Genomic DNA, 23,307 nt, shown 5'->3' on the forward strand with positions numbered 1-23,307 from the left:
TATGTGTTGTATACTCTCGTCTGAGTTAACAGCGTTTCTTCACTGGTGTATACTCTCGTCCGAGTTAACAGCGTTTATTCACGTGTTGTATTCTCTATTCCGAGTTTACAGCGTTTCTACACTGTTGGATACTCTCGTCCGAGTTAACAGCGTATTTTCACTGTTGACGAACTCACGAGCTGAGCGTTCTTGTCAGACGTTTAAATAGGCATTTGTCATTCAGAACAACGCGCCCAATCGATGGTATAAAGGTTCTGTCATAAATGCCTGATGCTGTTTTCCGATGGTGTTTTTTCGCAGTACCGACTGCTGCCTGGAAATGTTATTGTGCAAATGAATCGTTAATATAGCGATCCAAATCACGCGGATTACGCGACGATGTCGAAAACGAGAAATATCTCTCACACTTTCTAGTTTTTTAAACAGAATTTTAAAACGATACGCTTTGACTTTTGTACATTTCATTACCCTGGCAACGTCGCGTGACTTGATCCTGCCTGTAGCATTTGTATTGTCCCCGTTTCTGTCTTCAAATGTAAGCCGTGCCATCTTTCCTGGACCAGAATCGGTGCACACCTTTCGTCACACTAGCCACCAGTTTCAAAGGCATATATCTACGGGTAGTTGTGTGGCAGTCCAACTGTGAAAAAGAACGTATGCTATACACAACGTTAACCGACAAACATAAATAGTCACTGAATATGGCCAAACACAATACAACTAGATTCCATGTTTGAGAAGTGTTTACTTGATTCCGTATTGTATCTGAAACATCTTCATTTATATTGCACTCAAACGATGAAGCACGTATGCAAACGGATTTTCAGTCCTGCCATGTTCCATATGATTATCTAGTGTTGTTTTTTGAAGGGTTTTTTTACGGGCGAGTCCTGAACATCTTTTGAGTCCCATTGCCAAGAGATAGAAAGGGTACTCAAGAAAGTATGAGACCTGGGGTGAGTTTTACTAAGCAACTTAAGTCACGCAAAAAAATCCAACTTACGAATTTCGTAAGTATAAACTTAAGTTACGAAGTGTCTGTTTTACTAAAGCGTTCGTAAGTTTCGTCGTAAACTTAACTTACGAAGATTTCGTAAGTTACGATTTCGGAACTCTCTTGTGTTGAAGGTAGGATTCATCTTAGTAACAAACACCACGCAAGCGCAGTCGCCAGTTTCGCCTTTTTTGCAAGATTGGCAGCATGCCTACATTTGACGTATACGTAACGGTCACGTCATTGATAAATAGATGTGAAAATAGGGGGTTTGTTTCATACAGTCTACTTCACTTCAACTAGGATAAACAACAACAACAAAATCGAAAGAAATGTTTTTGTGAATCCCCCCGCCATACTGGGAAGGGTTAGGGCAGAGAATATCTCGTGGTGAGGTGGGATCTATGTAAGAATCGCGGTTCTGTACAATTAAATTGTGTCCAAGCTCATGCTTATGTTAGTGAAGGCAAATTCGTCACATTAATAATGGTTTCAGCTAGTAATTCGTCCGAATATAGAATGCAAAGTATCAAAATGCCGACGTTCACCAATACAGAAGATTTTACTGAAATGTCTTTGAATAAACATTGTTGTAAACACGCCTGAATGACGTCACGCAGCAACATTTGTGACGTCAGTCATTCCGTGGTTTGCTCAATGTTTGATACAAACAACTCCAAATGTGTGTGTTTAACAATGATTAACATTGAAATAAATATAACTTTTCTAGGTTGTGATAGTTGAAATGCTGTTTACGTAAGATCGTTATTTTTTTTTTATACAATCAACCAGCAACAACAATTCACGGCAGGGTCGGACACTGCTGTTTTATTTGTTTTAAGAACAAAAATAACAAAAAACATTTCCACGCCAGCTTGATTTGCCACTTCTATCATTCAAGCACAATTCAGTAAACTACCGTAATAATGTATACAATGTACGTAGTGGAATATACATGCAGTCATTTAAGTCCATGATTAAAATCAAACCATATTTCAACAATATTGTTTTTTCTTTAAGTCCTTTAAGGTCAACGTTACAGGTACTTTTGCCACGATTAGAAAAGTGCTGATTATACTATTTTTTGCAATGCTTCAATGAACGTGACGGTGCACGTGGCATCCTTTGATTAATTGAGAGATGTTCTACGCACAGGATTCTAACCGCGGTTCTTGATTGCTGACCAGTCAGCGGATTCGCACATTGCTGACATATACTATAGAAAATATCATTTGAAGGAAAGCTAGATAACTGGCGTGATTACTGTCTGAATCATATCAAAGTAAACTAGCTACATTGTATTCTTGTGTGTTTTTGTAGGTAATTGGATCCAGAAATATAAAAAGTTATTTATCAAAAATGTGTACCGATTTACCATCCTTCTCACGTATGGTTTGTGTACCATAGCTCCTAAATACTTACACAGTTGTAATATCAACCGTCATAAATATATTCAGATTATTAAAAAAAAAAAAAACATATTATTGTGCCTGCCGTGTAGAAGATGTTACTTGAACCTTAACATAATTATGGTCTTTCTTTACTGTACTGCTACAGTATGTCCTTTTATTTATTTATTTATCTATTTATTTATTCATTTCAACAAAAAAGTATCCCTTGTTTCCTCTCCTCTGTGTAGAGTATGTTACCACAATTTGTACGTGTAAGATTGATCGTATTAGTTGACGAGATGTCCAGCGCACAGACCAAATGTTTTAGATCGTCGTCATGTTACAAGCGATTTTATAACTGTTTAAATTAATAATATTGTTTTTTCTTCTTATACCGCTTCTTGTCATATTGTTTGAAAGCTGTGCCTGTGCTGATGATTACAGTGACGTTATTTACGTCACATCTTCTGTAAATATGACGTGATATGACGTGATATGACACAATTACGTCACCGGGTTTTATATGATTGGTTTGAACATATTCTCATATGATGATTATCAATATCAGTTTAAAGACCCCCAAAAACAAACACGGAGAACTGTATCTACATTTCCTTTTCTTTTTACGCCTCGATACATTTACCTATTTTATCTCTAGTATTATTAATTGTTGTAGCAGGAGCTAAGGATTATGGCAACAATTTTTGTTTAAAAAAAAGAAGACAAAATTAAAATGCAATTGTGTCTGTTTAAAGAAATCATCCAACAACATATGGGCTGGGATGAAGTGAGATCTTTGATGTCGTTCACAAGCCACCCGTCAAAGAAACCTGTAGCGCTAAATAAATCCATTTGAGTTAAGAAAGTTCATTACTTAAGACAAAATCGTAAGTTAGGGTAGCCCCTAAGCTGTCGTAAGTTACGATGGTTTTTTACGCGTAACTTAAGATACGAAGTTTAGTAAGACGGAGATTTAACGTAAGATAAGGTTACGATAAAATCGTAACTTAAGTTGCTTAGTAAAACTCACCCCCACGTCGCAAAACTAACTAATATCACATTCTACTTACAGAACACTACATAACGTGTTAAACTTTTAGGCTAAGACTCTGATGTTTTTTTCTTATATTTTCCTTTTCAATGCAGTTTGAGAAAAACAGGAATAATACAGTAAGTAGTTTAGGATACATTAAAAGCAAAAACTCACCAACGTGTGTCCATAGTGACTTGAACATTCTTATCTAACATGACGAACAGGATAAACGGATTAATTATTATTAAAGCAAGTTGATATTTTAACGTTTTAGATACCGTTTCTTCTTCTCAAAGCAGCTCTTAATAGAACAAGGTCGTGCAAGGAAATAAAAGTTGTCCTTCATTTATAACATTTTCTTGTCTTCCTTAACAAAAAGTCCACTATTACGTAACGAGTTTCAATGTTACCAAGTTTTAGAATATATGATCTGTGATGTTTTCTGGCCTGTTAATGTTTAGCACCTACTATTCTCGTTTATAAGACACGCAATTTTAAAAGCGAGTAGGTTTTCAATATAAAATAACTATTTACAAAATAAAAAGTACGTATTCCTGGAATATGGATGTGTACTGTGCCAATGTACGTCTGGAGAACGATTGTGTAATTTTATTGCCGAAATATCCTCAACATAAAGGAATCTGTTGGTATAAATGTTGTACTAAACACTGGTTTCTCAGAGTTTATACAGTTTGTTTGTATTATACTCAAGTTGGTCGTAAACCGTCACCTTCACTATTGGGAATATTGTATTTATAAACAACCGCTCGTTACTTGGCAATATCATCAAAGTCGAATTATTTATATCATTTTGCGTGCATGTGTGTTTTTATCTATAATACATAGTCTTAGTTTTTTTCAAGTCAAATGAATACCGCTCGGAACAATAGACGTCTCAAGAAGGAAAAGAATAGTATTTAGGGACATGACTAAGAGATCGGAATGGATTAAAGTGGAACATTCCTTGGAAACATACAAGGAAGTGGCAAGATATTTATTCTCGATAAATGACTTAGAACACTGTACATGTACAGGAAACTTACTTGTTATTTATTATTTGCGTTAGCCGAATTTTCTAATACAGTGTTTCATGGAGTTTTAATCAATTTTGTGAATATCAAAAATTCGCTTGCTTCGTCATTTAAGGCAATATAGAGATCCCCTAGAAAGGAATTAATTTCGGCACATCCGTTTAATATTTACGCAAAAAGCATATAATACTTCACAGGGTTGGTAACTATCAAATAATTGGATTTGGAGTAGCATTCCCTTCCGGAACACGTGGTCTTCTTTCTTTTGTATATATTTAGTTTTTTCGATTTTGTGTTTGAATTACGGTTTTTTTGACACCTCGGAATTCTTTTGTTGTTTGCTGTACATGATCTTGACATAAATATTGCTTTTGCATAATTAAAACATAATGCGAAATTTGGCTTTGCACAGAGAATTGCCAGTTCTAAGGTATGAAAAAAGAGCTGTTACGACTGAGTGTTATTGTGATTTATCAATGGAGCAGCATTGTGGCCAGTTGTCAGTATAATGTAACCGGGCGGAATGCTGTGCTGGGTGCCTTCGGCATGGTATTTCAATAAGATAGCACTATGAAGCCGGCTCAGATCCGCGCTATCACAAGGAGGCAAATACATATACCCTGTCTCCGGCACACATACACAGGTGCACGCACACACTAAACAACACAATGCATTTGGCCTTAGCTGTTGATAGGACGGTTAACAATGTACAACCAACCAACCGATCGACAGAAAATGGCGTGACATACGTGAACACGGGCGGGATATTTTGAATTTTTATATATCTATAATTAGGGAACAAAGGATTTTCCTGGCGTTTAATTAGAGGAAATTTGATAACTTTATCATTCGATTGCGATATCTTTTCCTTTCGTGAGATCCAAGGACAGAATTTAGCACAGAGGTTTGGAATCCATGCGTCTAAAGGCTCAGACTAATGAGGATGCTGTTCGTTCATTCGGAAGACCCATATAGTTTGGTAACCTCGTATATTACGTTGTCTGTCTGTCGCTAGGTATGGCCATGCGGAATATGTAGGCATTTATTAGTCGTCCGCTAGGAATGGGTCGTGATTTTCGTCGTTATCTTTTGATTTATAGATGTTTAGTTTCGGATGGGGATGTAGGGCAATGCGGGGACTAGAAAATTTATTTCAGGTTCTAGCGAACCTCAAAATATCAATCATATTTTTTTTCTGTTTACGTTGTGTGGACATTTCAGTCACGTGCAATTTTTTTTTATATCTGCACGTGAGATATAATTTGTATTCCACTATAATGTTCCTCATTATTTTACCCCCGCAACGAAGTGAGGTGTTCGTCTGTCTGTCCGTAGAAAAAGTTTGTCCGGACAACTCCTTCTAAAGTTGTTCATCCAGGTATATTTTTTTTCATTTTGACCCTTTTTGATGGCGTTATTGCCCTTTGTTGAGACAATTCCTTCAAAACTATGGGGCCAATTTCAACGGGTGTTTTCAGAGATGATAACTCCCCCTGATGTTGTGCATCCAGGTATTTCTTTTTCCGGACTTTTTTATGGAGTTATTGCCCTTTGTTGAAAAAAATCCTTGTCCTGACAATTGCTCCTTATCTACTGGGCCGATTTCAAAGAAAATTTACAAATATGGTAACTCAGCCCTGACGTTGTACGTCCAAGTAGTATTTTTTCATTCTGACCCTTAAAGAGGGAGTTATGGCCCTTTGTTAAACCTTTGTCTGCCTCTTTACTACTGGGCCGATTTCAATGAAAGTGTACAGACATTGTAATTACCTCCTGATGCCGTGCATCAGGCTAGTATTTTTTTCATTTCAACCTTTTTTTAGGAATTATGGCCATTCGTTAAAACACTTTGTCTTGCCAACTCTTCCTTTACTACTAGGACGATTTCAGCAAAACGTGTTTGGGCTAACATGATTTGGTATGCAAATATGTTTCAAAAGTCAAAACCCGTTTTAATTTTTGTGCGATTTTGCCGTTTTCTCACACTATTTGATTTATATTAAGACCCACGAAAAAGCAGATAATATTGAACATTATTATTTTTTCATATATGCCCAACAAGTGCATCACGTGTCCACCGATAAAAACCGATATTGATTTCGAGCTCGTGATTTTTGTTGTAAAACTGGGTGTTTCTAAAAATAGAATTATGACGTGTCACCAAACAACTCACCGTCCCGCTTCCGAAGCTTTTTTGTTATGGGTTTTTTTCAGATTGCTTACATCACTGTTTTTATATCATAAAACAATTGTATCCTTTAACTTCGGTCGATACCTGGATTTATCGACCAGAGAAAAGATATATTGACCTCGGACTGCGTCCTCGGTCTATACATTTTTTCTCGGATCGATAAATCCAGGTTTCGACCTCAGCTAAAGGCTATAATTGAATATTCTTTTCTATGTTACCAAGAACCAACGAGTATCATTTGTGAGGCAGAATCATAGTGAAAATATGGATTGTGGGTCATAGAAGGTTTAAAAATAGGACCAAGTCAGTTCTAATGGTGAAAAGTCCTGCAAATTGTAAGCCAACAATTTCTAGTAAGTCCAAGTGTTATCATACATACTTACCTAGATATAAAGTGCAAACATTCAGCCAGGTATGATTTGTTGCAGGGAATTGCTTACCCACTCAGAACACCGATTGTTTCTTATGATTTTTTAAGCATGTGCTACCTTTTCTGTCTCCTCGGTTCGTAATGTTGTCTTCTCGGTTTTTGTTTTTGTTTGTTTCATGATTGCTTTATGTCTCTTCGTTCCTGTTGTTGTCTTCCATTTTTGTTTAAGTCTCCTCGTTTCCTGTTGTCTTTCCGTGATTATATTTTCTTGGTTGCCTATTGTTGTCCATTTATCCGGACTTCCTCAATGTGTACTTACATAACCATGCTGCAATATGGGTTTTTTAATCCCAGAACCTGCTTGTCTTTTTATTCATTACTTTCCCATGTAGATTTCATTGAACAAGAACTATCCAAAAAATAGTGTGGGGCAAATTGCCTTGAATAGACAATTAAAACTGAAAACAAAAACGTTCTACAAAAAAAGGCATTCAACAGTCAGCATTTTTTGTTGTTATGATAGACGTAAATATATTTTTTCATTAATTTAACAGCAGAACATATTCTAGATTACAAGATATGCAGAAAAATGGCATGAAATATCGTAAAACCGGTAATGGTATTTAAAATGATTGATGTTTTTCACAACAAATAGACGCCTAGGTATTCATTTTGTGTCATTATTGGATCATCTTTCTGTAGTAACATAACACTAGATTCCATTATCTAGATGTCAATGATGCGGTTGGTGCTGACAGTTATGAAGAGCTCCAAGAAAATGTCTTCAACAGAGAACGCTGTCACAATCAATTCCTGAACAACGGCCCACGTATTTTTGATGACATTTTCAATATGCATTGGAGTGGAAAAGACGACACATTATGACGGCAATGGAGTCGGGCCTGAATGTTGGTTTCTATATCTCTGACTGTTGCTGGAAGCACAAACTATTTGTACAACCACTAGAATTATGAAGTAAGGAAACACCAATACAATAAGTTAGTAAGTCGACTAGAATTCCAAACAAAGTTAAAATGTTTTCAGTACCATATTGCAATTTTGTCGATTCATGACTTATCAGCGGCATGAAAGGTCAAATGCATTGTAATCCATGTCTAAAGTGTGCAGAATAACAGCAAAAGGGGGAAAGGTGCGTATACAACCCCGTTTAATGTTAAAATTTTACAACGCTTATCTACAGCAGATAATTAAGTTTAAAACTAGAATTCCTTGCAAACCTTGCCAGAACAGATTTGGGTATCTGTATTATTTGTCTATTAGCGAGTACTTCTGGTAGATGATTTGCCCTTCAGTGAAATCGTTCAAATCTCCGATTAACACTATGAGCAGGGAAATTATTACCTTCTGTCAAATAAAATTTAATTCAAATAGATTTATTACTATAGTAAAATCGATAACACATTAACCAGTAGCATTTGCATTTGATTAAAATTGAGCATTTGACTGGATGAAATAAGGATTCACTCTTTCTTCAATTTCTGTCATAAAATAAAATAGGTTTGCCATTGTGAGAACAAGAAATACAGGATAATAAATAAGACGTCATGATGACATTACTATTGACCTTGAGAGAGGTAATGAACAGAACGTTAAAACCAATTTCATTCTGATTAATTATCTTATAAACGTTATTTAATTTACAACAATTCCGAAAGTGTATTGCAACACAGTTATTACATCTTATATTAATTGCTCTTGTTGGCCAGGATGTTGGCGCGCAGGGGGCCTTTATGTGGGAAGAAACCGGAGTACCTTGAGAAAACCCACGTGGTCGGGCAGGTTATGTCATACCTATTCAAGTCCAATCCCGGCCGCCCTGGAGAAAGGCTAATGCCTTATCCACTTCTGGTATACGTCACCAAACCAACCAATCTAAATACAGTTCATACCTCCTGAGCTCCTGACAAAGCTGGACGAATCTGATATAGAGGATCAGCTGGACTACTAAGTATATTCTTACAATAAATGCATATCGACACTGTTACTGTTAATTAGTTAATACAGTGAGAACCTATCTGTTTTTGATGAGTAACTGATTCGTTATTTAGATAACACACTAGAGTCTCGGTAATATTCATTGACCTATGTTAACAAGTGTTCAAACCGGAAACACCTGACTGTTATGGATTTTCGTTTTTCCCACAACCACTATAGGCTTCCTCACTTCCGACTCATTGAATAAACCCTTCAAGGAGGTGGTAAACATTTTTCGATACCCACTAGTGGGTACAACCCTGGACGTTATTTCATAGGTCAATCTTTTAATTATAACAACAATTAGCATTGCGATCGGAACTGAATGATGCATCTCAATAGGAACTAAGTTGTGCAGATATAATATCTGACAGTTGTTGGAGGAAAAAGTCTACAACCTCCTGACGGTTGATTATCATGTTTATCTAACTCCCAGTTGATTTTTACATTGTAAAAGACACTTGGTAAACCTCGTGTCTTTATATAATTTGAAAAGTTACCTTACTCGAGTAAGATAAATAGGAAAACCAACCATCACTCGTTGGGGAACCTCTGTTTGACTTCTGGTACAACTCCCTCTGCTGAAGACTCCTATACAGACGAAAGACCCTATGCTGTAGTAAATATGTACTTTGATTCTCCAAATCGATATAGTATTCTTTAGGAATAAAGCAAAAGGTTTCATCTCAATCTTCTTCATATTTATTTCATAAAAGCATCAGAAGTAAAAAGAGTAACAAACTATTGTTTTAAAGAAGATAATATTATCAACATGCTGGCAGATACTATTACAACGTGATACAGTGTGCATGAAGAATGGAGAAATAGTCCGAGCTATTTTAACATGATTAGTTCTGTATGAGCTTGCTTATTGTACAAATATATGGAGACCTCCCCATTCTCAATGATGTCTGACGCCGACTTATTATTTGTGAGTAATCTGCGACTGTATGCAATACCTAATACCAATGGAAAAGATTTTGAAAAAGTTCACAAGCCATCAATTGCGCAATGACAGATCAATGTTTCATTTAATATTACTAGGGCATTTTAGTTGCATTTTAAATATGGGTTATCATTTTAACCATTGATTAAAGTTAGCAGCTATTACATCAAAATTACAATTGCAGTTGCAGGACTAATACGTGAACTTGATTTACTGCTGGAATGATTTGTACTTTGCTTTTTCAGTTCATCTTCCGACTTTATGTCTTGAAATTTCTTGCCGAATAAATGTCAGAGCTGACGGTGACGACAATAGGCATTAAGATCATATTGTTAGTAGTCATGCAGTATGCCACATCGGTGTGAAGACCTGTGAATAACTAGTCCCTTATAGAACTGTCTTGGAATCATTTCACCACAGCAATACGTGTACATCCTTTTACATTATGCTGGAGGGTGGGTTGTCTCCGGTCTAGTCAGAGAAAACGTTAGTAGTCCGCCTGTATGTACTTTAGTTTGGAAATGTCACCATTGCAAAATAAAGGGTTAACATGTATGTGCGCCTTTTCACTATCGTTCCGATCAATGATTACAACGTATGTGGATAGTTATTGTGCAGATGACTGTTAACTTGATTTCGCACTCGGCCTCTGCATATATTGAAGAACAAGACAGTAAGACAGAAGATATATATTAAGAAGTAAGACATTGACAATATACCAACAAAAATAAAACTTATACCCATTAATACATTCATGTAGTACATGGGTATATTATGTGGTTTAGTTACTATATAATGAATATATATAAACTGTATTAAGGATGTGAAGCCGGACGAATCAGGGTCATACGGTTCAAAGTAAATCGAGTACACCCACACTAATTGTGTCAAGGCAATCAGCCAATCAGATCTCCAGATTTACAAAAGTTAGTGAAGGATTTGCTAGGAATTTTATGTGCCCCCCCCCCCCCCCCCCCCCCCCCATGCAATGTCTGCTTCACATTCTAAGCTGGCATTGTTTGGTAACAGTGATTCAGATATGTTTACCTTGTAATCGATTTTGTGACAGGTGTATCATTGCGCTCCGCGTTTTTGGTAGATGTATTCAAGATACTGTTTATGTTGTAAATATGTTTATGTAACATGGTGGACATTTTTGGTACCATGTCTGCCAAGGTGTTCGTCATTTAATGAAGTGACATTTTCAGGACATGTTTTAATCTTTTTTGTTGGTATTTATATCAAAAGGGCCTGGCTTAAGCCGTGATCTGATGATCGTGATGGAGATTTATAGCATTAACACGTTTACGTTTGTCTTTTTATCCATCTAAAAGTGTTGCTTTTTTGTCATTGTTTTTTTGGCGCGAGGGGGGGGGGGGGGGGGGGGAGGGGGGATCTACAAAATGCACAAAGAACATACCAATTGTACCCATGAACTTTGATTAACAAAGTGCTCTATTAGTTTCTATTTTTCATAATTGTGTTGATATATTGTGTTTTCGAAAACCTAGCACGCAATCACGCAACGGGCGATCGAAGTGAGCGAAAACAAGGTTACGCCATCATTTAAAAATCTTCACGTGATCCAAAAATCCCTTCTTCAGTGAGTGCGATTTCTCAGTGTTAGTGTTAGGTCGTGGCGCTGAATTATTGACTCAGAGTTAACGCCACAAGGAAATTTGGCTGTAATTTGTTGAGACAACAACCATTAAAATTTCCATCAGAACTAGAGATGTTTGGGAAGCGAATTGTCTTTAAGATTTGATCGATGAATAAAAATATAAATAAGGATGAAACTAGAATACCATTTCTCTACAGCTCATTCGTCTGTATGAACAATGACATATTTCGTCTTTGTAATGAGGTTGCTATTTAGTGAAACACACACATTTTTGTGACAGAAAAAGGCTTGCTAGGATATTTGAAATATGAAACAATATTATAAGGGCAAAATCACTTCATAGCACGGCAGTTAAAAAATATAAATATAAATAACTAAATCAAAATATGAACATGCATTTTTTATTCCAGTTTCTCGTAAACATATATTGTCTATATTAATAAATATATTAAAATTAGATTGATGATATTACAATTATACAAAATATTAGAAGAGGACATGATTATGGACATGTGACCTAGAGGTGGTCAGAATGTTTATTGTTAATGAAATACCTGTACAGGCGTCAGAGGCACTACAAGCGTCAGTGAAACGTAGACACGCGTCTGTTGTTGAGTACACGTGTTGAATAGTAGGATTTACAATTCACAGAGTGAAATCCGTTTTGACTCGGATGATTCACTTCAAAACGAAAAAGTCTTCTTAAATTGTTTCTAAAATGTCTACTGAGGCAAACATATATCCAGAAATTAATCTGGTATGTTATAAATAAGCAAAAGTTAGATATGACGGCTATAACCAATTTCGCGTCGATTTTAATTATATTTATGTCACAGACATCTATGAGAAACACAATACTCACTGGAATTTCTACTAGACAAAAGGTTACAACGATCAGAATCACCATTACCGTGGTTCTACGAATCAACCGGAAGTCAGTTCTCTCCACTTCGTTGTCCTCTTCCCGGTGTAAGTCCAGTATCCGGTGGGATTCTACAATAAGTTTCTGGACCAGTGCGATAGTCGCGCACACTAGTATCACACATGGAAAGAATTGTCCGAAAACGAGGCGGATGAATTTCACAACTTTCTCTATACCGTAACCAAACATGAAGACTTCTTCTTGGTAACATAAACAATAAGGAATTACCAGACCGCTTTCGTCAATCCGAGTCCTCTCCTCAAAACGGTCTTCTAAAAACCACAAGGAGTAGACACCTAGAACCAAGATATACACCAGCAGTATTACTAAGATCGAGTTTTTATGTGACCAGAATCGTCTCCCTGGAATCGGAAATGCGACAACAATGAATCTCTGAATACCAAGTACAACCGTCAGCCATATTGACACCGCGTGGAAAACGGCGGTAATTTTGTAAGCGATGCTGTGGTATATACACAACGGATACGGAAGTCCGTCTTGGTAGTTCAACACGTTACCCATACTGTAAAAGTATACATACATTGGCGTAATAACACTTGCCGCCAAAATATCACTGACGGCGAGAGCTGTGAGAAGTATGGTTGTCGGGGAGCGCATCCGGTTCATGGTAAAGACGATGGTGACAAGAATATTTGTACAAAGGGTTGTACAGGCAAGGAGGGGACAGAGAACACCGTACATAGGGAACCAATACGGGTACAATATCGGCAGGCAGTTCAACGAATTCTCCAGGAACGTCTCATTTGTAGAATTGATAAACACCATGGTTGTCTTTTTAGAACAAAATGTATCATGTATTACGACCACAAGTTGTTGTCAGACGTTGGCGTAACAAAACGCGACAGAACTGTAAGGATTTTTCCTTCAGGAGAGAGCTAGAATTAAACTGGATCGGACGTTGCTGTTGGTTGCATGAGAAGACCCATGCCATACATACGTCCGTTCCCCTCTAGGCATCACATGGGTGTATAATGTAATCAGTCCGTTATTGTAAGGATTAGTGCCCTCTTACACGGGTACAGCAGTACAATATTCAGATAAGATGGCCGCTGTCCAAAAGGAATACACGCTTTACATGTCCGAATTACTCGTATCATCCTCCGTCTCGAGTGGTCATTACAAGTTAGAACAACGAATCCGTTTTATTCAGAATTTTCTTATAAAATCCGACAGCACCTTTGATATAAATATAATTGAGTTAGTAGTTATTTGCTCCCCCCCAAAAAAGTGCACGCACAGACAATGGGGAAATGTCCGAGAATTAGCACCTCGCGAACGATGCGCTTTGCTCGTCTACTACTGCCGATCGCGGTGTCTATATAACCAACTCCATTCTCGTCAATCTTGAGAGGCGATTCGGATAAATCCGTGTTAGTGATAATGACTTTATATAATGTGTGTATTGTAGAGGACTGTCAGCCTGGCTCGCAGACACTCCAAAACGTGGGTTTCAATCATACAGTTGCCATGGCTACAACTCACCGGAAAATTCCGTTGATGAGACAGAGAAACACATAGAATATTTCACCAAGGGCTTCGTTTGCCTTATAAAACGCAGCATGAAATGAAGAGAACAATTTAATGAAAATTACTGAACGCGGTACCGCGATTTAGGCTTGTTGATGTTTTGTGGCGAAGTCGTAAAGAATAGTACCGCCAATTTGGTATATTAGGCGACTGAACGGTAAATGACATCGCCTTGAAAATCGGCAACATTACTTTCCCTTATAAACAACAGTGTGATATTGTCAGTCTTTTCTTTGTTGTAGTAGAGAGATTGTATTGAATTGGATGAAGTCTCTAGATATATATTTTGAAAGTAGCCCATGGTGTAAGAATAATAAAACGCTGCTCCAACATACGATTCAACAGCATCTTCTATAAACGTAGAACCGTTAAATGTCGCACCGAGACAGTCCCGGGCGTTATAATGTAGAAGTGTGGAGATTACATGATCTGTCATTTGAGCGATATCATTTACGTTGTTGATAGTCAAGGCCGCTGTCAAGTAAATTGCTAGAATTACATAAAATACCAGCGAATTATTTCTATCAATACCGATCTGTTATCTCGATATCAATCAACTTTGTTTTCCTCTCGATCCGTTCCCCCTCATCTCCATCTTGTGTTATCAACTAGATTAATCTGACGATAGGCATAGCAACACATACTTAGAAACGTAGGAACCTGTACGGGGTCAGAGATCTGACATGGAGCAGTCGCTGAAGGCTGCAAACACGGTCTGCCTTGTCCAATGGGTCCAGCTAATATACAGGTATACACACTAACCTCGAATACTGACAGTAATAACCCAACAGAACACACAGAACGCCCAACGAGGCAGATTTTGTGAACAATACAATCCTGTGGTTTGTGTGCAAATACGACTCTTCAAAGAAGCATGATGCTCTCTTCAATCATCCAGAGTACATAAAGAAGAATACATAAGTACATTACATACCTCCTGAGTGCCTAACTGATGATTCTTTTCACTAAATCGATTATTGTGTACATTGACATCATAGCGTATACAAATTTCAACCAAATTATGCATTGCATTTCAGAAATCAAATTGCTTATTTCCACTGACAAAACAAATGCATATATATACGTGCATTGCGTGTTGCATGAACTAAACTATATACTGTCAAACTTCATTGTCTATGTACGAGCATATTTGTTATGGGGACTCACAGCCAAAAACAAGCTAATGATAACACACAAATATAATAGATATAAGTCGGCTATACACCTTGAAGAGAACAACCTTTTTGTAATACGTACATGTTTGACTCAAAAGAATTTTCTCTCATTCATCATAAAACATTTCAGATTCTTACCATGTGTTGTTTATCTGTTGAAGTAATATTTAATGCAATACATTCCTGAAAACAAAGCAAGTAGGTTAATGATAGTTTAGAAATCAAAAAAACAAAATTAACATAGGATGTCTTCAAATCCTATTTATTGAATTAGACATTCAAACAACGGGATGATCATTTTTTGTTGACTCATTTCAGATAAATAAACAACACGAGGTAGCTTGATATATTGAATAAGGGAACACACATTATTTCTGATTTATCCGTCAGTAAAAGACGGTTCATTGATAGCCAAGCCTAGAATGATATGGATACTTAATCAACGTAACATAGGTCGGTCCTAATTAAGTAAATGGTTGAGTCACTGATGTATACCCCTCCTTATCTACTCAGAGATCGATTACAAAACATTCTGACATGTTCTATTTATTCAGAAAGATAGAGGGATGAGTTTGTAGTGATAAATGCCTTGAATTTGTAAACATCTCGCTGAATATACAAGTGGGTTTTTTTTTTGCAGGGGGTGGGTTGGGTTCAGTTCGCGTTCCAAAACAAACATTTGTATAATATTAATACAGATTTATGATAACAAATGAAAATGACGACATGTTTTTTTACACTCAATAATATCTCATTGCTTTTCACTAACACAGATATGCAATAAAACAGAATATCTAATACTATCTAATGTATCTACCGTAATACAAATAGAACAAAAAGCCGCATGTTATACGGCCTAGGGTAGCAGTGTACAGTATCGTACGGTGCCCATGGGTGATATTTTTGTACAATGAATAACCCCTGTACTATTACATGTATCAAAACTTTGGAAAAAAATCAGCTTTAAAATTGGCATATACTTAATGAATTGGACTATGTGGGCTTCACATTTAAAAAAACAAAAATTCGCACTTGGCTTGAGACTACATTTTTGGCTATTTACGAATCTGTGTCTACACAACAAAAGCTAGCTTTTCATGTAGTCTTTTTTTTGTACTCAGCACATGTGTAAATATTGTGAAAAATCCAGTTTAAGGACCTATGCTAAAACGTGAGTTTCTGCGACCGAGTAGGTGATATTTAATTTAAGACAGGTTTTAAGAAAAACATTACTACTTGCGTGGGTCAAATGTTGGGTAAAAAATCATGATTTTTAACACTTTTTGGCGTTTTTTGATGTGGTACCGATGGTTTTTACAAGTCCGAAATCTGGGGAAATCACCGTTTGAAAACAAAATCATTCTTCTAAAGAAAACGTATTCAAAATGTAGTTTATAAATATATATATGTAGGTGTGATGCGCAGGATGAATCCGCTATCCATGTTTATCCGAGACATGCCTTTTATNAAATATCCATCATACCGCAACATACGCGGAAAACAATATTAATCTTCCAGTGAATGCAAACAAATTGTTATCCGGTTAATAACCGAAATACCACCTTTCTCTCCAAACAAATTGTTATCCGGTTAATAACCGAAATACCCCCTTTTTCTCCAAACAAAGCGCGTGTTTTGAAAGTGTGATATCCTTATTACTGTTGGATTGTATTCGTTAAATAAGACAGACAATATGTTTTATATTTCAAAGCGAAGTATGTGTTTTGTCGCTGATTTGCACTGGTACCTCATCTTTCAGCAGTGTCCATTCTTGTACTGTTTTAAGATGTTTGTGCAATTAATATGAACGAACATGAGTAGCAGCTCGGTAGGCCAGATGTAGGTTGTAAGAAGCTAGAACACTTCTACCAGAAATCTGTTTACAAATGTAAATGCATGTACGGCCTATATAACAAAATGATGCTAATAACGGTAAGCTTATTTGGTTGGACCGATGTCGATTCATCGTATACAATATGCATGATCATGACTTTCGGACAGATGAAGAAGAAAATTAAGAGCATTTATAATACCCAGTTGCTATTCGAGATATGCTGAGGGGAGTCCAGAGAAATGATCATTAGTACTTCTAAACCTCAAACCTATTGTTGTCGCATTTGTGCCATAACAAAATAGAGTGTGAAGATTTAACCTAAATATGTTGACTTAGTACGAAAAAAATTAAGACAGCCACTAAACAGTGTACCGTGTATCCTTCATCAAATACAAAGGTTAGAGTCGGGGTGATAAAAGTTGAAATTAGTAAAAAAAAGAGATGATTTTACTCTTGAAACGAGCTGATATAACGTCACCATTCCAGATAATGTCAGACACCGATCTTATTTTTTTCATTATGATATGATGCTACTCTCTAACACTGTTTAGTTGTGAGATGAGGCGCTAGTAGCCTCGGAATACCTCAGTGGTTGTCCTTTTGTGGGAGATGATTTGTCATAATACACATTGTTAGGGAAAACCTTTGTTTCCCTGCTCCATTGTTCGGGATAGGTCAACAAGGTAATGTCTGACGAACGCGGCGCGTTAATATACGTCTGTATTGTAGATTGACGTGATAGACAGAAATAGCAACAGCAGGCATGCGGGGGACATAATTATGATATATTAGTATGTACATTTAAGTACGTATGATCATACAATACTCGGCCTGGGAGTGCTGGACAGAGGCCGAACTCCTGGTTACAATCGATTTCACTGATATTCAAATATAATCCAAAATTACTCCATACATTTGTGTAGGACAAATTCTACCGCAGTAGGATTTTACTTAATTGACAATTTATTGTTTTGTTGTTTTGGGTTGTTTTTTTGTTGTTATTTTTTTGTAATTTGGAAACTATTTGATCGATCAAAAGGATACACATTCTTTTGAATATGGACATTCAATCCGCTAACTCTTCCTGTAACACGTTGCGACCGTACGCAGAACGTTCATACAAGAAAAGAAAATAGGTAATGGTAATTTAACCTTGACAAAAATACTGAATTGACCGAGAGAAAAAAGTCCGGACGTTATGTCTGCGTCGAAAATATGAAGGCGGATTGTATCAGACGTTCTCTGACTGTCATTATATCATATTTGCATCCCTTTTTTTCTTAGTTTATGTTAATCACTCTTGTTGACATTGATGAAAGCGGACAGTAAATCTTATTGTAGGGGGAAACCGGAGTACAATGTAACCGAAAAAAACCAACGTAGTCGGGCAGGTAACTCGATACCTTTCTACGTGAGATTGTGTACTCAAACCCCGTCCGGTTTGGTGAAAAGCAAGTGCACTAACTACTGCGCAACCCGCATGGTTTTCAGTCATGTGATGCACAAAATCTAGTATGGCCCTTTACCGAAACAAAGTTAAATTTTAGGAAAAATAACATGGAGAACGTTATAAACGACGTACCTCTCGTTCAGGCCAATACTTGTTTATTTAGTTTAACTGCTTGTGATATGTTTCCATACATTTGTTAACGTGTGTACGATGAAGAAAGGTTTAGATGCGGGGCAAAATCGAATACAGTATCTAAGACACATTTCTTAATTAAGTCACCAGCTCTTTATCAAGTATAATTGTTGTATACATCAAATTGCATGTTTCATCCTATTACACTTGCCCGTTGTGCAATGGACAAGAACAATGAGGTCTACGGTTTTAACGAGACACATCCTGCGGCATCTTCTAAATCCAAGGTTAAATCGAGTAGAATTGCATAAATCTTCTCAACAAATCTGCTCGTTGTATGGGATTCTGTTCACAATGTTTTGCACGTCCGCCCAACTCGACATGCATTTTCAGATGAAATTGTCGTGTCTGCTTAGACAATACATAAATTGGAGCTGGTTCCGTGACTGTGGTGATTAACGCTCTAGGCTGTAACTTAACTCGTGGTAGCTTCACAAATTACCTCTCTTCTTAACATATCGTAAACTATATTTCATGTCTTATCCCGTCAGTTGTTCGGGGGTATTTTCTTTGAAAAGTAAGTCTGAGAACGCGATTACACCTAATGAATGTCGGAGTTTCCAATTCACATGCTGATATGAGCCGGCCGGTATTTCATATACCAGACATATGTTGTCTGCCACAGTATTACGTTCGTGAAATTAAGAAGCGATAGCTGTTTAAATTAGTCTCAATCTGCATGCCTGGAATATGAATTTTTGTGATGAATCTATCTTATAAAGTAACCCTTGCCATGTGCCATTAATTCTTGAGCTTATAGCGGACACAATGAATAGCGGCCTTCAAGTGCCTTTGTCCCTGCTGGGTAAGTAAATAAGTAACAGACTAAACTCTGGGTTAATAAACGAGTATTATATATGTTAGAATTAGGGTTAATAAACAGACTAAAATCTGGATTAGTAAATAAGTAAATAGACTGAAATATTGGTTAGCAAATAAGTAGACAGACCTAACTCAGAGTTGGTAAATAAGAAAACAGACTTAAATCTGGTTAAGTAAATAAGAAAACGGACTAAGATATGGGTTAGTAAATAAGTAACAGACTAAACTCTGGGTTAATAAATGAGTATTATATATGTTAGGGTTAGGGTTAATAAACAGACTAAAATCTGGATTAGTAAATAAGTAAATAGACTGAAATATTGGTTAGCAAATAAGTAGACAGACCTAACTCAGAGTTGGTAAATAAGAAAACAGACTTAAATCTGGTTAAGTAAATAAGAAAACGGACTAACATCTGGGTTAGTAAATGAGTAAACAGACTAAACTTTGGGTTAGTAAATAAAAACACAGACAAAAATCGGGGTTACAATGTAGTAAATGAGTAAACGACTCAAATAGGGGTTACAATGTAGTACATAAGTCTGGGTTAATAAATAAGTAACAGACTAAAATCTGTAATAGTCAACTAGCAAACAAACCAAAATAGGGGTTAGAAAATAAATAGACCGACTAAAATGTAGGGTTAGTAAGTATTTAAGCAGATGAAAATACTAGGATAGATAAGCATTTTATGAAACAGCCGCTGAATTATTTGTTTATACACCGTATTATCTAACAACAGATATGAAAAACACTATAGAAGTTAAGTGTGTGGAAAAATACGTCCTCGATACTCCAGGGGTTACGCTCACTTTCGCTGTCTGCACCCCTGGAACATGTCATCGCAAAATTGAAGGCTCAGTATGCACCACCTTGAGGATGAGACGAGGAGACCAGCTTTATAGTTTTATACACATCAAAGCAATCTCGCGGTCACGTAATGGTAAAAATTGACTGGCTTTGAAGTCGGGTGTCGCTTCTCTGTAACCTTCACATGAAGGGTATCAGCCAAGCGATTGGGCAAGTGGGTTTTTTTCTACCCGAGACCAATCACACAGATATCTTTGTGCCTTCAATTATGCTATGACATATTACAGGTGATGCAGAGAGCGAAAGTAAGCGTAGCAGCTGGATTGTCGAGAATGGGGGAAATAGGAGTGTACGGATGAGGAAAAGTGGCTTGTCATGAGCAATTGTTAAACATATCCAATGTGTGTCACGGAATTATCAGTTAAAGCCTGGCAACAGCAGTTCAAAATGGGAACAGTAATAATACTATTTAAACAAACAATAAAGAGAGACCCGATGTAGTTATAGAGGTATCATTTTCATGTCAATTAAAACCCATATCGCCAGTGTATCAACTTGGAGGATAAGAGTCCTTCCTTTCCTTATGTTGAGTTGTGAGATCTGGGATATATTTGTGTAAGTCGGCCATAAGTTATATGAATATATATTCCACTGCAAACCTGCACAGACAATGCAAGGTTTTGATAGACGATGTCGGAAAGATAAACGATCTCATTCTTAAGTTTATTCGAGGTCAAAAGAGAAACTTAATTTACGAAACAAAAGTTGATAATTTCTATGAAATTAATTAATAGAGAGGGAATAATCCTTTTGAATTAATTATTTTTGGCACGCGTTTTATGCAATACACCAAAACAAAGTCTAGTCACTAGGATTCATAACGGACATACGCGAAACAATCACGTTTTATTGCATCAAATATTTCTTCATGACGTTAAATGACGACCTCCCAAATAAGCAATCGTGGGAAGACTTCGGGGACCGAGTCATTAACACAAGCGAAGAGAAGATCTATCAGAAAAGAAAGGTTCGTTTTTTTTCGAGCGTCAATCCACAACTGTATGTTAACTCCCTATCCTGTCGAAACCTGTTGTTATAGAAACACCGGATATATCCAAACTGCTGTATCTTTCCATAGTGACAGAACCTTTTATGGGCGTTGGAAAAACATGTAATGAAACACTTGTTGTTATTGCCCACACTTAATTGCAGGGTGCTACATTATATAAAGGATGCCATACCAGAGATTGTGGTTAGAATTGTGAATTAATGACTGCGTTAAAATTTAAAATTAGAGTGAAAGGGAAAAGGTTGAAGTTATTCATGGTAAAAGTCTGGTCGATAATCATTTATCAAACTAACAGTGGACAGAAACGATAAAACACATTGTAATTTGGAATGGATTGATGAAACAAATGCACACATCGACTTACCAAAACATGCCATAGAAGTCCCATTTTTCATTTTACTTATCACGTTCACTATGCCTAGAAGATTCATGTAATGTAAAACACTGTAATTTCATGAAAATGGGGGGATATTATCTATTTATTATCATTCAAGTGTTTTAAACAGTAAAAAAAGACTTGTTTATAATCATTTATTTTAAAGAAACAATCCTGGACATGTCAGTTAAATTGGTAAAGTCAATGCTCAAGAATTTGATACCGTATAGGTGTACACATGGAATAACTTATACTGAATCTCGTATATCATTTAATAATGCATAATATTTCATCATAATTCCCATACTAGATTTAATGTTTCGTAATATTTCATCATGATTCACAGACTAGATTAAATGTAACGTAATATTTCCTCATGATTCACAGACTAGATTAAATTTAACGTAACATTTCCTCATGATTCACAGACTAGATTAAATGCAACGTAACATGACTAGATTTAATGTAACTTAATATTTCATCATGATTCATAGACTAGATTTAATGTAACGTAATATTTCATCCTGATTCACAGACTAGATTTCGAGTTACGTAATATTACGACATGATTCCCATACTAAATTTAATGTTACGTAATATTACGTCATGATTCCCATACTAAATTTAATGTAGTTATGTCACGTCATGGTTCCCATACTATATTTTATGTTACATAATATTACGTCATGATTCCAATGCCAATTTAATGTTACGTTATGTCACGTCATGGTTCCCATACTATATTTTATGTTGCATAATATTACGTCATGATTCCAATGCCAATTTAATGTTACGTTATGTCACGTCATGGTTCCCAATACTAGATTTAATGTAACGTAAGATAACGTTATGATTCCCATACGAATTTAATGTTGTGTAACATTACGTCTTGATTCCCCGACCTATATATTGTTGCGTTATACTGTATCATGTTCCTGCACAAGAACCTGCTAGAGTATTACATGTCCTCTACATGTACTGTACTTACCAGATCAGTCATGTGTCAAGAAACATCACATCATGATTCTTATACCAAATTGATTATTTCCTAACTTAGATCACGATTCCCATTTGTCGCCTTTAACGATAGGCAATGGGCTACGACATGTTTTCTCCTTTCCAGAACATGCAAAGGTTAACTATATCAAAGCAAACAAGGTTATATAAGATGTCCTACCTCGGTGACAAACATGCCGATTATATATTTTTACGATTTTTATTGTTCGTTTCCTTAGAATCATCACCCTTACCTTCTATAGGATTTGTTTTTCCTCCACCTAATTCAACCACATGTTCTTCTTTCGATGGGTTTGATAAGTTTCCGTTGTTTTGTGTATTCGCTTCATGTTTTTAAGTTCTGTTTTACTCTGCATTGTTTCAATGAATCAACCAATTCTGAAGATTTTGAAATGTTCATGTTTTCAAATGGGTTATGCGAATATGTGACTATATTGACTTAACATCCATATTTAATTGCAATAAACGTGAGAATGTACACTGCATTGAAATTAATCAAGATATAAAAGTAATTTGATTA

The 23,307-nt window shown here is 36.4% G+C and overlaps 1 protein-coding gene across 1 annotated transcript; it reads right to left on the bottom strand.

The window, feature by feature from the left end:
- Window positions 1-11,972: 11,972 nt before the first annotated feature.
- On the bottom strand, window positions 11,973-13,266 carry LOC110461904 (sex peptide receptor-like). Its single transcript, XM_021515635.1, has one exon. The coding sequence runs from the start codon at window positions 13,194-13,196 to the stop codon at window positions 12,156-12,158; it is 1,041 nt and encodes a 346-aa protein (XP_021371310.1). The 5' UTR covers window positions 13,197-13,266; the 3' UTR covers window positions 11,973-12,155.
- Window positions 13,267-23,307: the final 10,041 nt, after the last annotated feature.

The sequence above is a fragment of the Mizuhopecten yessoensis genome, unplaced genomic scaffold (genome assembly GCF_002113885.1).
Source record: "Mizuhopecten yessoensis strain PY_sf001 unplaced genomic scaffold, ASM211388v2 scaffold10703, whole genome shotgun sequence".
Classification (NCBI taxonomy): Eukaryota; Metazoa; Mollusca; class Bivalvia; order Pectinida; family Pectinidae; genus Mizuhopecten; species Mizuhopecten yessoensis.